This window comes from Lygodium microphyllum, chromosome 1, assembly GCF_053477565.2.
Source record: "Lygodium microphyllum isolate KBCC chromosome 1, Lygodium_microphyllum_v1.1.10, whole genome shotgun sequence".
Taxonomy (NCBI): domain Eukaryota; kingdom Viridiplantae; phylum Streptophyta; class Polypodiopsida; order Schizaeales; family Lygodiaceae; genus Lygodium; species Lygodium microphyllum.
Window position 1 is genome coordinate 39,572,507 of NC_141135.1, and position 12,964 is coordinate 39,585,470.

Consider the following 12,964-nt stretch of genomic DNA (forward strand, 5'->3'; position numbering starts at 1 on the left):
ATAATGGCTATAACAATTTATCCCTCTATCCTTCACCCTAACCATTGGTTGTGTACTATTCATGTTTGGTCTCTCCTCATATGGTCCATAAATACACATGTGAGCGTGCTTGTGAACAACAAAACCTAAAAATTGAATGATAAATAGTGATAGATGATTGACTCGCATTGTGAACTTACATTCCCCCTGAGTAGCGTGCATGATTTGAGTTTGGATTCTACAAACGTGATCTCACATTAGAGCTATGTCCTATCGCAAGTACTTTGTTGATGTAGGTAGATAGATAATAAAATTATTAGCTTACTAGGATGTTGTGTACCTAAATCCGTGTTGATAAATATTGTAGGACTTGTAAGCAAACCAAGGGGGCAAAAAGGCATATAATCATGATCATGGCAAAGAGACTAGCCCAAGTTTCAAGGTTCCTTAATCCATTCCTTGGAAAGCCCCTTTTGGAATCCATTATTCCCCCTAGTGACAAAGCCCCATGAACATGAGCTTAAGGCCTATTCATTACATATAGTTAATGGTGGACTACTACTAACCCAATTTGGTTTCTAGATTCTGCATCCAATAGTAATATTTAAAACTTTCATGTGGACTACACCCAAAATTTGTGATTAAGGCTGGAACACTTTGCTTCTAGCACTTGTCCTAGTTCTAAAGGTTGGCTACAAAATTGGGCTGAATGGCACTCCATCTAGGCATGCATGGACAAGTAAATATTCAAGAACTTCAATTTGGATACACAAGAGGATGATGTGCACATATTATTGACTCAAACAATGGCAAGCTATAGACCTAAATTTGTCTTGCATTTTGCATGAAGATAAACATATCAACATCAAATCTAATTAGATTTCGTGATACTATATATTTATAAAAGTAGAACCCTAATGATCATAACTGAAAGCCCTTCAAGGTCTTGACAACACCGTAGTTGCATGTCAAAACAATCAGCTAATCATTCAGAAACACGTGCATGCACCCCTATTTTACCTTAAGAGCACAAAATGCAGCTAACTAACTTTTTTACTACCAACAACATTGAAGTATCAACCTAAAATTTGAAAGATGATTCAAAACACTTGGTCTATATGAAGTGGTGCTTACAGAAGGTTCCTCTTCATGCTTTCTAGAGTTCGTCATCCGATAAACAATATCATCAAATTCACTTGTTTACCCTGCAGGCCTGTTTAATCAACATCAGAATTCAGACTCATAAACCAGAAAGTTGGCTCTAAAACTTAATATAAACCACTTGTATGTTTACATTTTCTGGCCTGGCACTTGCACATTCACACTTTTCTGCTTGCCAAGAATATTCTCTATTCGACCCAATTGCTGTATATATTAAGAATTGTCAGGGCAGGGGCGGGATAGGGTGGTGGTGTGGGGTAGTTTTTATCTTTTTCTTTTTGGGTGGTGTTGTGATGGATGTCGTTAACCAGCTGTACATAAATGAGCAGATGTAGAATATCTACATTATAGTTGACAAATACTGACTGTACAATGTACACTTGTACTAAAACCGTATTGTACACATCACAGCTCCAGGAGTGAAAGAGTGTTTCAAGCGAGGTTTTGTGAAAACAAATCTCCAAGTCCTCCTGATTGGATCATAAACTTGAAAAAGGATGGAATCTTGTTTTCCTGGATTAGCAGCTGATAAAACAAACAGCTTTCCAGCCAAAGCAACCAGTCTGCAAGATGCATTCGGATGTACCTTACGTGGTACCCGAGCCTCATAAATCCAGCGATTAGCCAAAATATTGTACCTGCAATCCCGACATGACACAGCTACAAGTAAATAGGCATTTCCATCCTAATCAAATTATTCACAAATATTATAATTTATACCAAAAGAATTGAGCTGTAAAAAGTTCAGAATTCACAAAATTAAAGCTATTTGGGATAAACATAATCTAGCCTTGCTTTTGCAAGAGCTTTACACTTTTAAGCATTGAATCCAACAATGCATTTCATAGAATAATTAGCTGTTTGTGAAATTTTGGATCCAGGTGTCCACCTTGCAGTGATCTATAAAACCACAACGCCCTCTCATCACAAACTTTCTGTACTTAATAATTTCTAATTTCTTCTATAGGGCACATTCTAGACTTCGCTCCTCAATCTTTGTCTTTTATGTCTCATTCCTTGTGCAAGCTTGAGTATGAGTTAAGGGCAATAAACCACAAGCATATTCACCTATAGGTCAAATTGACTAGAAGCTTGAATAATGAGTGGTTTCAAAAAAAAAAAACCAGATGCTCATGATCAAAGAGAGAAACCATGAACCAATGAACCTCTACAATTAAGCCCTCTAGAATCCAGATCTAAGCCACTCCTAAAATTTAGGAGATTACTATTTTTGAAAGTTACTCAAATTGAAATTTTGTTCACGTCAAAGGCACTAAATTTCGCAAGAAAAATTTTGTTTTCAATAGCTATCTCAAATAAACATTTGCCAAATTTTTAGAGCAAAAAATTTGGAAGCTTCTTTCACTAGAAAATTGACATGTGGCATCTAGAATAGAACATGTGTCATTTGAAAAATAAAAAGTATCCCTAGTACCTACACTTGTCATTTTGTAAACACTTATCATTTGTAACCTCCACTTTCCACTTCTAAGGACCCAAGCCCCACACCTATATATTGGAGGTCTCTTCTTCACTTCTAACAAGCTCTAACACGAAAATTTCAAACACATGCTTTGTAAAAACTCATCTAGCACGTATTCAAGAAGCTCTTTCTACTCAACTTGAACACATCAAAGCACAAAAGCAAGAAACCAGCTTACTGCCTGGTATATGCAAAAATTAGAGTTTTGAAACCTTGATTTTCAAAATTACAATAAATCAGCCCATTGTATATGGTTCAAGCACTTGGTACTTGTGGTTTGTTTCAATAAAATCTTGTAAAGGACGAGGGGCCGGTTCCCCTCTCAACGTGGTGTCATCTCTCCTCTCTCTCTCTCCCCTCATGCTCTCTATCTTTTAAATTTCATGGTGGTAGTTGTTTAAGTTGGATAATTCAAAGTATTGTCACTATCACATTCTTCCCCACATTTACAATCTTGTTTCCTTCAAAACTTCTTACTGATATTTTTGAAACTTCTCCATGGTCACAAGTGACGCTAATAAAACGGGAATGGGGACAAGGGATAGGGGATAGGGGATGAGGGATAGGGAGGAATTGTTGTCACTTGTGACTATATAGTCACAAGGAATGGGATATGGGATAGAAAGAAGCTACCATCCCTGCAATCCTCATGTCCAAAAATGATTGTCACTTGTAACAATGAAATCCTCCACTATTTGCAGATTACAACACTTGAGAAAGTGTCCACTAAACCTTCGCTCCTACCCCAAGAAACCACAACTCATCTACTTGAGAAAGTTGACAATGTGCTAGCAACAAAACCATGAAACCAGCCTTGGGAAACAATCTAAAGAGAAGTGTATATAAACTAGTTTACCCATGAAATAAATCAACAAATAACAAAAGACTTACTAAACAAGAGAGGTAGAACACTCTTGCATGGTAGAGGACATAAGATAGACCCCAAAGGTTGGCGGCCCTTAAGGTTGGCACCCCTTACAATATTCCTTTATCATTATTCAAAGCTTACATGGATCACAAGTAACCTACTATCACAAACCAGCAATCTCTTAATCTCCAATGTTTTCCATATGCCTTGCTCTTGAATCAACCCGCACGTGTCTCCAACACAATGTCTTCAATTGCTCTCACCAACCTTAACTGAATCTGAGACAAATCTATCTATGATACATGTTTCCCTTGATCCAGTTGACTTGCAAGTGAGATTGGAGATGCAAACTTGGTCCCCCACTGTTGCACATTGCAAACAATGTGTAATATACGCATATCTCACTTCCAAACTAATCTAGTCTGTTGAACGAAGCCTCACCTCCTATTCATGCATCAATCTACGTGCTTTGCCCTTACCTTTGCACACTCCATGCATTGTCAAACTAAGTAAATTCAAAGCTACACTATTGCCATAGCAACCAATATTCAATCAATGCCCAAAACCAAAGGGCAATTGCTTCAATCCCTACAATATGCATGTCATTAGGTCATACTTTGTGTTTCCCTAAATTTTCCATGTACATTTTTCACAATAGAAGAGCTATATTCTCACTTTTATATGCTCCAAACAAGATTTTCAGCAATTTCTCGTGACACAACTAATTCCAAGTGCACAATAACCTTGTAAGCTTCAATGTTAGTCTCCAACCAACTTTAAAATGTTCATAATGGACATGAACCCTCTAGACTACAAAACCCTAAAATGACACCCACCATTTGAGCCTAATTTCAAGAAGCACTTGCCTTGATAAAGTGTCCCACATAATCTCTACATTTCCCTCACAAACAGAGCGATTTATCGTGATGAAACTGAGAGAAATTCCCTTTCTTCGTGATAAAGTTATTGAAAAGTACACAAGGCTTGATATATCAAAGGAGAAGAGGAAATCTCAATTGATTGAGCTGTAATAATCTATTTTAATAATATCTAGATTAAAAGCAATCACAATACCACTGTAAATGAAACTATAGAGCTTCTTAATGGATTCCCTATGCTAAGAGAAGAAGATTAGATGCATGTACACTGTCAACTCATGTTCCATGGTTGAAACCTACAATTTTCGTAGCAAAAAAAGAGAAGAATGGCTGCCTCCAAACTTGTGTTGGTCAAATGTGAGAGAAGAGACTCCAAATGGCCAAATCAACTTTCTAAAGAAGTCACCAATTGCTCCTCAATAAAGAATTTAAATTTGATAAAAGACTAATTAATGCTTGTGTGATTAATCATGAGTAAGCTAATCACAAAGCTTGACTTAACAAATAGATCCGCTTTATAGCTTAAATGAGTTGTTTACAAGGTGAAACTTTTACATCATCTATAAACCTTGGAAAACTTGCACATTTTCTAGTTTCCTTTGAAAATTGCACATTTCCTAGTTCTTCTTGCCTTATCCCTATATGACATAACCTATATAATTATCCACTAGATACCCAATGTCAAATCCTCCACTAATAGTGCAATAAATGGTCACCATGTCAAGAGCTAGCGGTTAGAATTTATTTTAATTAAAAATCTTAGGTGAAGTCTTATAAAAAATCATTAAGGATCATTTCTCAATTTTGTGACAGCCTCCACAAACACTTGCCACTTAGCAATTGTTCTTGAGCCTTCAACACAAGGGTCAATGGGTATCAAAGGCAAAAGTTGTAATAAGTTATATTATTCAAGTACTAGGTGGTGCCTGGTGACTATCAAACATGTCAGTATATGGTTGAGTTTGTGCATGTGATTCAATGGGCTAGGGCATCATGATATTTTCCTAATTATTCAAGCATTTTATTTGGCAATTTATGATGTGGTTCTGAAATTTTTCAGCTAATCAATCAACCAATCATATCCTTTGGCATTATTTTGCCCTATATCAAGCACTCCTCCTGCACAAGCATTATCATTCATCTATCATCTACAAGTTCTTGGTGGAGAGAGAAGCCAGTGCCAACGCCCACGCAGCCAGTGACTCACTATTGTGCACAATTGTCTCATGTCTTGGTATATGGATACCATTTTCTTCGCATTCTACTAAGTTCTCTTCTTTTGCAGTGTTCTTCTTTTCTCTCTGTCTTGTGTTCAGCAATCTATTTCAATATAAGTATGCACTTCCATTGTTACATCCACTTCTAACATGGAATCAAATTGCAAGATCTATGTTACTATTGATGTTTTTCTGCTGATTGCAAGCTTGTTTTACCTCTTTTGATCAAGCAACCTGCTTGTGATTGATTCCAGTCTATTTGTCATCCACTACAGCCTGTGTTTTCTACACAACAATCTGCGTTTTCAGCCTGAGTTGGCATCCTGCCCTGTCTTCGTCAATTTGCTACATTTAGTGCTCAATTCAATTGCATTTTGGTTTTCTGACCTTGACTACTAGCTGGTCAACTATGTGTGTCGTTTTTGCTGTGGCATTTTTGGGCTGCATTTTTAACTTCTTGCAACAGTCACCGACATCTTTTGATCAAATTTTGGTCTCCACTACATGTGGACTCTCATTTTGTGCAATCTTTGCTATTGGTTTGGGTGTATTCTCTCTCTATATATGCATTCCATCTTCTATCTCCTCTTCCTATCTTCTCCAAATGCCTCCTCCGTGCACTTCTACTAGTGATAAGTTACATGGCCCTAACTATCTAACCTGTTATGAAAACCCAATTTGTGCAAAAGCAATTATGGTTCATTGTTTATGGAGCTATTCTGTGTCCTCAACGTCCTTTTCCAATTCCAAACGATTTTGATGAGGACAAGCATGAGGAAGTTGTGCTTACATGGGATACAAATGATGGATGTGCCTATTATGCTCCTTTTCCCTGTATTTCTAAAGAAGTTCTACCGATGGTTACCTCCTACACGACATCTCTAGAAGTATGGGCAAAGCTCAAATGTTATACAAGGCACCTTCTACCATCATGTAGTGACACTATGGACAGCTCTAGCAAATGAAGTTCAAATCTAAGAACACTATTAAGTCACCTTTGCTACGTGTCACACAAGTACAGGACCAGTATGCTTTGAGGGGGGCAAACAACCTTGACACTTATGATTTTTACCCATATGTCCTCCATGTTGCTTGAGCATGAGGCATCTTTACATCTATAGAGTAGACTTCCATCTCATTACACAGGTTCCAGTGAGACTCTTATAACTTTAGAGATGGTTGTACTGCCACTAAACTTCTAATGACATTTAACTTCATCTTGGTGAAGTTATTTGTCCCAACATCAATTAACATCTCTCTCAGATCTCATAGGGGTCTTCAAGAAAGAAAATCAAAGTAGACAGAATTTTTAATTTCTCCAAGAATTTGTCCTCATTGATAAAGTGGCATCGAATTTTTATGTGTATACTACAAGTTTATTGAAGTGGCTTGATAATTCATGTGTATTTTAACTCTTTCATGATAACTAAGTTTGAATAATATCTAGTAATTATAGAATGAAATGGTAGTTGGATCCCTAAAGATAATTCAAATTCTTTGCATGAGTAGTCAACAACGTTAGCTAAAATCATGCTTTTACTTATTGCAATGATAATAAGAGATCATATTGATATTGTAAAGCTAGGATTTAACCTACACTATGTGCTTAGAATTCCACACGTAATAAATTAATCAAAGCCCAAAAGTAAAATGATAAGTCGATATTCTATAACGATACTAGATTGAAATGATAAGTGAATACTCTACATTTGAAAGAATTGGATTGAAATTATAAGTGGATAATCTACATTGGAACATTGTGATGACAACGTATCTGAATTCACCTTTGCGTAAGACCCATACCATACTAGTATGTTTAGTTATGCATTGTATAGTTATAGATCATGATATGAATATTTAATATGTCATGAAATTATGTTAGTACTTCCAAAAATTAAGGCCAAATACACTACTAAGTGTGTGTCAAAGGGCAGTGTTATCACTATGGTAAGAAGAGATACTTGCCGAAGGACTATAAAGAGTTAGCAGCTTCCAAGAAGAAGAACAAGAAAAAGAAGGATGTGGATTCCTCTATAGAGTCATCCTACTCCTCAGACTCTGATTCAATTCCTTTAGCCAAGGCACGGAAGGGATCCTTATCTTCAAATCAAGAAAAGGGCTTGGCAACCACTCTTGACACTTTTTAGGACAAGCAATGTGGTCATCCCTCACAACTCTCCAGTGCCAAGGAGGAAGTGTGAGAGGGTGGTGAGGTGGGGCTAGTGAGCCTCATCTATATAGATACATACGTGCACAAGTTCCAACGAGGGATTTCCCTGATGCATCAACTGAAGTCTAGCAAGTCTAAATCTTGGTGCTGGGATTGACATCTAAGTTCATGATGGGCTGATACATGATAGAAAACAAGATTGGCTCCTAGTGTAGTGCCCAAATGAGGAGACACTTTGGTAAATTGGCCAAAGGCAAGGAATCCATGGTTACATATATTCAAAGGCATTTTTGACAAGCTGGTCTCATATGCTCCTGTGAGACATTGTTGACAAACATTGAGAGTCGTTATGATTCTTCTCTATTTTTAAAAGTTAGTTTCGACATCGACATCAAATTTTCTCTAAGGCACCTTGGTGGTGGCTTATACACCCATTGCTTGGCTCATTGTTGGATGTACTAAGATGGGACATCATTATATTATATATTGTATTAGATTACCCATGATCTAAGAGAGAGTGTTAGCAAATATGTCAATTCATGGTTAAGTCTATGCATGTGATTCTGTGGGCTAAGGCATTTTCATGATAATCTAGGCATTTTATTTGGCCATTTATAATGTGGTTCTTGCATTTTTCAGCCAGTTGGCTGGCCGACCTATCATATTCTTCAACATTAATTTGCCCTATATCAAGCGCTCCTCCTCCACAGTCATTATCATTCATCTATCATCTACAAGTTCCTGGTGGAGACAGGAGCCAGTGCCCGTGCCCTCATAGGCAAATGACTCACTGTTATACGTGACTATCTCATGTCTTGGTATATGGATTCCATTTCCCGAGCATTCTACTAAGTTCTCTTCTTTTGTAGTGTTCTTCTTTTCTCTATCTTGTGTTCAGCAGCCTATTTCAGCATATGTATATGCTTCCATTGCTGCATCTACTTCTGACAGCTACTTTAGGGGCTAATTAACACTTCGTACCACTTGGGAGTCAAAATGGGCTAGCCAATTTAATGAAGAATAGGCATATTTAATTTACTAGGTAAGAACAAGGGATGAAATTAATTTTCAGAATTATTAATTCTGAAAAGTAACTAAATAGCTGAAAACCCCAATTAGAAGATTGCCAATTGGCAAAATTTCCCAATAGATGTGAGGGGAAGGCTGTTGGAGGCTGATGAAGCCTGATTCCACCATTCTAGAGGCCAAGGGGAGCACGAGAGAAACTATCCAGCAGTAGGTACCTACATCGGGAGCTGTTTCAGCCATTGAAGGGAGCATTTTCAGCAGGCAATGGCTGATCACAATTTCCTAGGGGCTGGCAACAGCAGTTTTAATCCTTCCACGGGCTGGTGACAACATGTTGGGCTCCTATGTGGATTGGCTGCACACACACACACACACACACACAGGACATGTGGCAGTTGGGTCACATGCAGATACATGCATTAATGCATGTGAGTATGAGGTGCACTAGAATACATACAAGAGCTGGAAACTAGTGGCACTCGGATGGTCAGCTAAGGGGGCAACCACATGAATAGTGTGTGAGAACTTGCAGCGCAGGAGGACAAGCTGTACCTGAGCTGTTCAAGGTTTGAACAAGAGCAACAGGTCTATTCTGGACCTGCAAGAGTGCAGAAAAATACCCTTCCTGCCAAGGTAGGCAGTGGTATGTCTCATGTCACATTTCACCTTCTTGTGCACTTATTTACTACTGTAATTACCAAGTTGGGTGTTCTATCCCTCCCTCTCAGTCAGCACCTTACAAGCCTTGATCATCCACCAGCAGCATGAGAATATCTGCCACCAAAGCATACAAAAAATTTGTTTAAGAGGCAAGCCAAACCCATAGCATTGGAATGTCATCTTGAACTTCAGAGGCAAGCTAAAGAGAAGATGCTCTTGCTTCCAAATGTATACAGGTTGGTAGCAAGGAACATAGCCTGTATGCGCCAAACTTAGATGCAGTGTACAAGGCCAAAATATGTGAACAGATTGTTAAAGCCGCAATTAAAAAATCTGTCAATAAAGTATGACGTAATCACTTCCTAGAACTTTTAAGTGCTCAAAAAAAAACTAACTTCCCAAAAACCAGAATCCCCATTTACTTTAACATAGACCAACCTACTCTAAAAATCCCAATTCAATAAGTCTTGAAACCCAACACCACAACAAAAACCTCTCTTTCTTAAGTGTGTATGTAGAAGAAAATAAAAGTGTACAAATGGTACTACTTGCTTTAAGGTAGAAGCAAATCACAACGATAGTATCTACTGACAGAGCAAGCATTGATCAGATACAATTGTAATTTGCTGTGGGTTACCTGAAAATCACCGAACCATCAAGCATGAATATTCCTTTCTCAGGCTGGCCCCCTGTATCTAGAACTGCTATTCTACCCAGGCGACTTCTCTCTCCCTCCTCCCACATAGGTTGCAAGTACCGCCAACGGCCAGTCTTAAGATCCAGAATCTCCCCATCTCTATAGTATTCATCTGCAGGTAAAATGCCAGATATTGTTGTTGGCCTTCCATAGCCACCCATTACCCAAAACTCCCCTTCGTACAAAAATCCAGCACATCCAGCTCGAATTCTCCTTAACCCTTCAATAAAATGCCATCGGTCACTCTTGATTTCATATTGTTCCACCACAGATAAGCGGCTGCCTCCAGCAGGAAATTGTGCATGCCGAGAGCCACCTCCTGCAACAATAATTGAGTCACCTGACACTCCACAAGCAAAACTGCCCCTTGGCACTCTCATGTTGGACAGCCTCTCCCATCGAGCACAGGAGGGATCATACTGGTACACAGCTGCTGAGGCAAGGGGCCTATCGAGTGGAAAACTCCTAGCATCAAATACAGAACCTCCAATTACAAGAAGGCGGTTCCCAGTAGCTACACAGGCAAAATTGCTAAGGCCATATGTGGACGGATCACATGGCATGGGAGGGATCAGCGACCAAACCCTTGTCTTGGGATCGAAAAACTCCCCACATGTCAAGGAAGGATCACCTCTGAATATACACAGAAACTCTTCTGTTTTTTGCCAAGTGCTTCGGATGTCCAAAAGGAACCGAGAGGAATAAGCTGCATGCCAGGCTTTACAGACAGTCTTCAATCGACCATGATGAGAAAAAGGCACAAAGGCCAGGCAAAGGCAAGCCAGGTCATTGGGGAGGCCTGGAATCAAGAGGGTGGGGGAATCACCAAACAACAGTTGAGCACCATAGGTCATGTGTGCACTATTCCACATCTGCTAAGCTTCAAAATGACAGGGCAAGAACTTTGTAATGCCTGCTGGACTGCTGACAGCACCTTTAAAAACGTAAAATCATGAGAATCAGAACATGATCTACATGTAAAATCTTGCAATGTGAACCCAATTGTATGCGCAGGAATGTAAGCAAAATCCCTCTCTGTGAATCCAATAATATGCACAGGAATGTAAGCAAAATTCCTGTCAGCAGACGTGGAGGCAGACACAAGGTCTTCTTTCTTAGCAAAATCCCTGTCAGCAGACGTCAAGGGCAGACACGAGGTCTTCTTCTTCTACTACTTTCTCCTGTAAAAGTAAGTAACTCTTGCAATGTAAATCATAATATTTGCTCAGAAATGTAGGTAAAATTCCTTTCAGCAGACGTGCAAGGCAGACGCTGGGTATTCTTCTCCTTCTTCTGAAAGAGAGTGCCTCAAAGCTCTGAAAACAGGCAAAATGAGGATGCCTGATCTCTGAGAAGAGGCAAAACAAGGCTGCCTAAATTCTGCGATAGGGAGTCTTTCTTCTGCCGAAAATTCTCTGAAGTGAATGCCTGTATTTCAGAATACTGATTCTCCGAAACTCACCCTTCACTCTTCACCCTCCTCTGATCAAGCCGAGAAACTGAGACAAATCCAGAGCACAGAAGAAGTCGCACAAGCAGCCCCGTGACTCTGGGGTGGGCGCAGGACGATGCACTCAAAACCCTACGAGAGAGAAACTGGGGCAAGGGCGAAACTTCTTCTGCAAGCAACCCGATTCCAGTCTGCGAGAATCAACGGACCCCGAATGCTCCTGAGTAGGCGCGAGATTCACATTACCCACCCTACTAATACTCACATATATGCGGCCAATTCATTCCCGAGTCCTGTGGACTCGACGGCGACGTGCAAGGAGGTCCCTGGATCGAATCCTGGATTATGATCGAAACCCGGCTTGTGATCCACATACGCTTTAGGCTGGTCCGACATGGGTACCATATTTTTATATACCAACTCGATTTAATATAGAAAAAAGTAAAAAATAATAAAATTATATAGTTTTTGATTGGTTGCAAATGCAAAAATTATCCATCATTTTACAAAGTGGGGAAGATTCCCTATCCAAAAATGGGTGGAAAATTCACCTGTGCAAGTAAACAACAAATCATGTTGTCTCCAATATGTAAAGAACTACAGATGTTCAACTTTCCAATAAATCTTTTGATTGGTTAAAGCTTACAAAGTGGGCATCTGTCACTTGGTGTAATCAACCTTAATACATAATGGATAAAAAGACACGCCTGACCCATCACAATGGTCACATAATTTTTGCCATGAGACAATCCAAATGCATTTTCTTAATTTGACAAGCACGTTCATTTTATGTGAAATGATCAAGAAGAATGGGAACATTTGAACTTTCTTGATTTAAAAAGCAAGTCTGTTATATTGTGAAATGCTTAAGAAGAAGGAGAACAACTCATAAGTAAAACCTTATCATAAGGTTTGTCCATTCTCTAGAATATTCAAATAATAACAAGAATATATAAGTAACAAAGAGAATTTTTAAGATGTAGATTGAATTTATAAACTATATCTTACTACTATATTATTTTCGTTATAGGTTCAGAAAGCTTGAACCTCCAGAGGGCTTCATGAACCTACCCCTTTTTCTAAACCTCCCTTTTTTTATCAAAACCCTTCCCCTCCCCTCTTTCTCACATGTAATCTCTCATTTTCTCTTCCCCCTCCCTTGTTTCATTAACCTTACCTCCCTTTTTTAAATTAAAACCCCCTCCCCTCTCTCTCACTTATAATCTCTCTCTTTATTTTCCCCCTCCCCTTTTTAATTAAATTCCTCCCCCTCTCTCTCTCTCATATGTAGGGCTTTTCTCTCTCTCTCTCTCTGAGAGAGAGAGAGAGAGATAGAAATATACAAAGAGCAAAAAATAAAGAAGAGGAGAGC

The 12,964-nt window shown here is 38.9% G+C and overlaps 1 protein-coding gene across 1 annotated transcript; it reads right to left on the bottom strand.

Annotated features, from left to right (window-relative positions):
• Positions 1-1,222: 1,222 nt before the first annotated feature.
• Positions 1,223-11,840, bottom strand: LOC148041017 (Galactose oxidase/kelch repeat superfamily protein). Its single transcript, XM_087675574.1, has 2 exons — positions 10,083-11,840; positions 1,223-1,778 (listed from the first exon to the last, which is right to left on the bottom strand). Exons 1-2 carry the CDS (start codon positions 11,012-11,014, stop codon positions 1,526-1,528), a joined length of 1,185 nt encoding a protein of 394 aa, XP_087531700.1. The 5' UTR covers positions 11,015-11,840; the 3' UTR covers positions 1,223-1,525.
• Between the last annotated feature and the right edge of the window lie 1,124 nt (positions 11,841-12,964).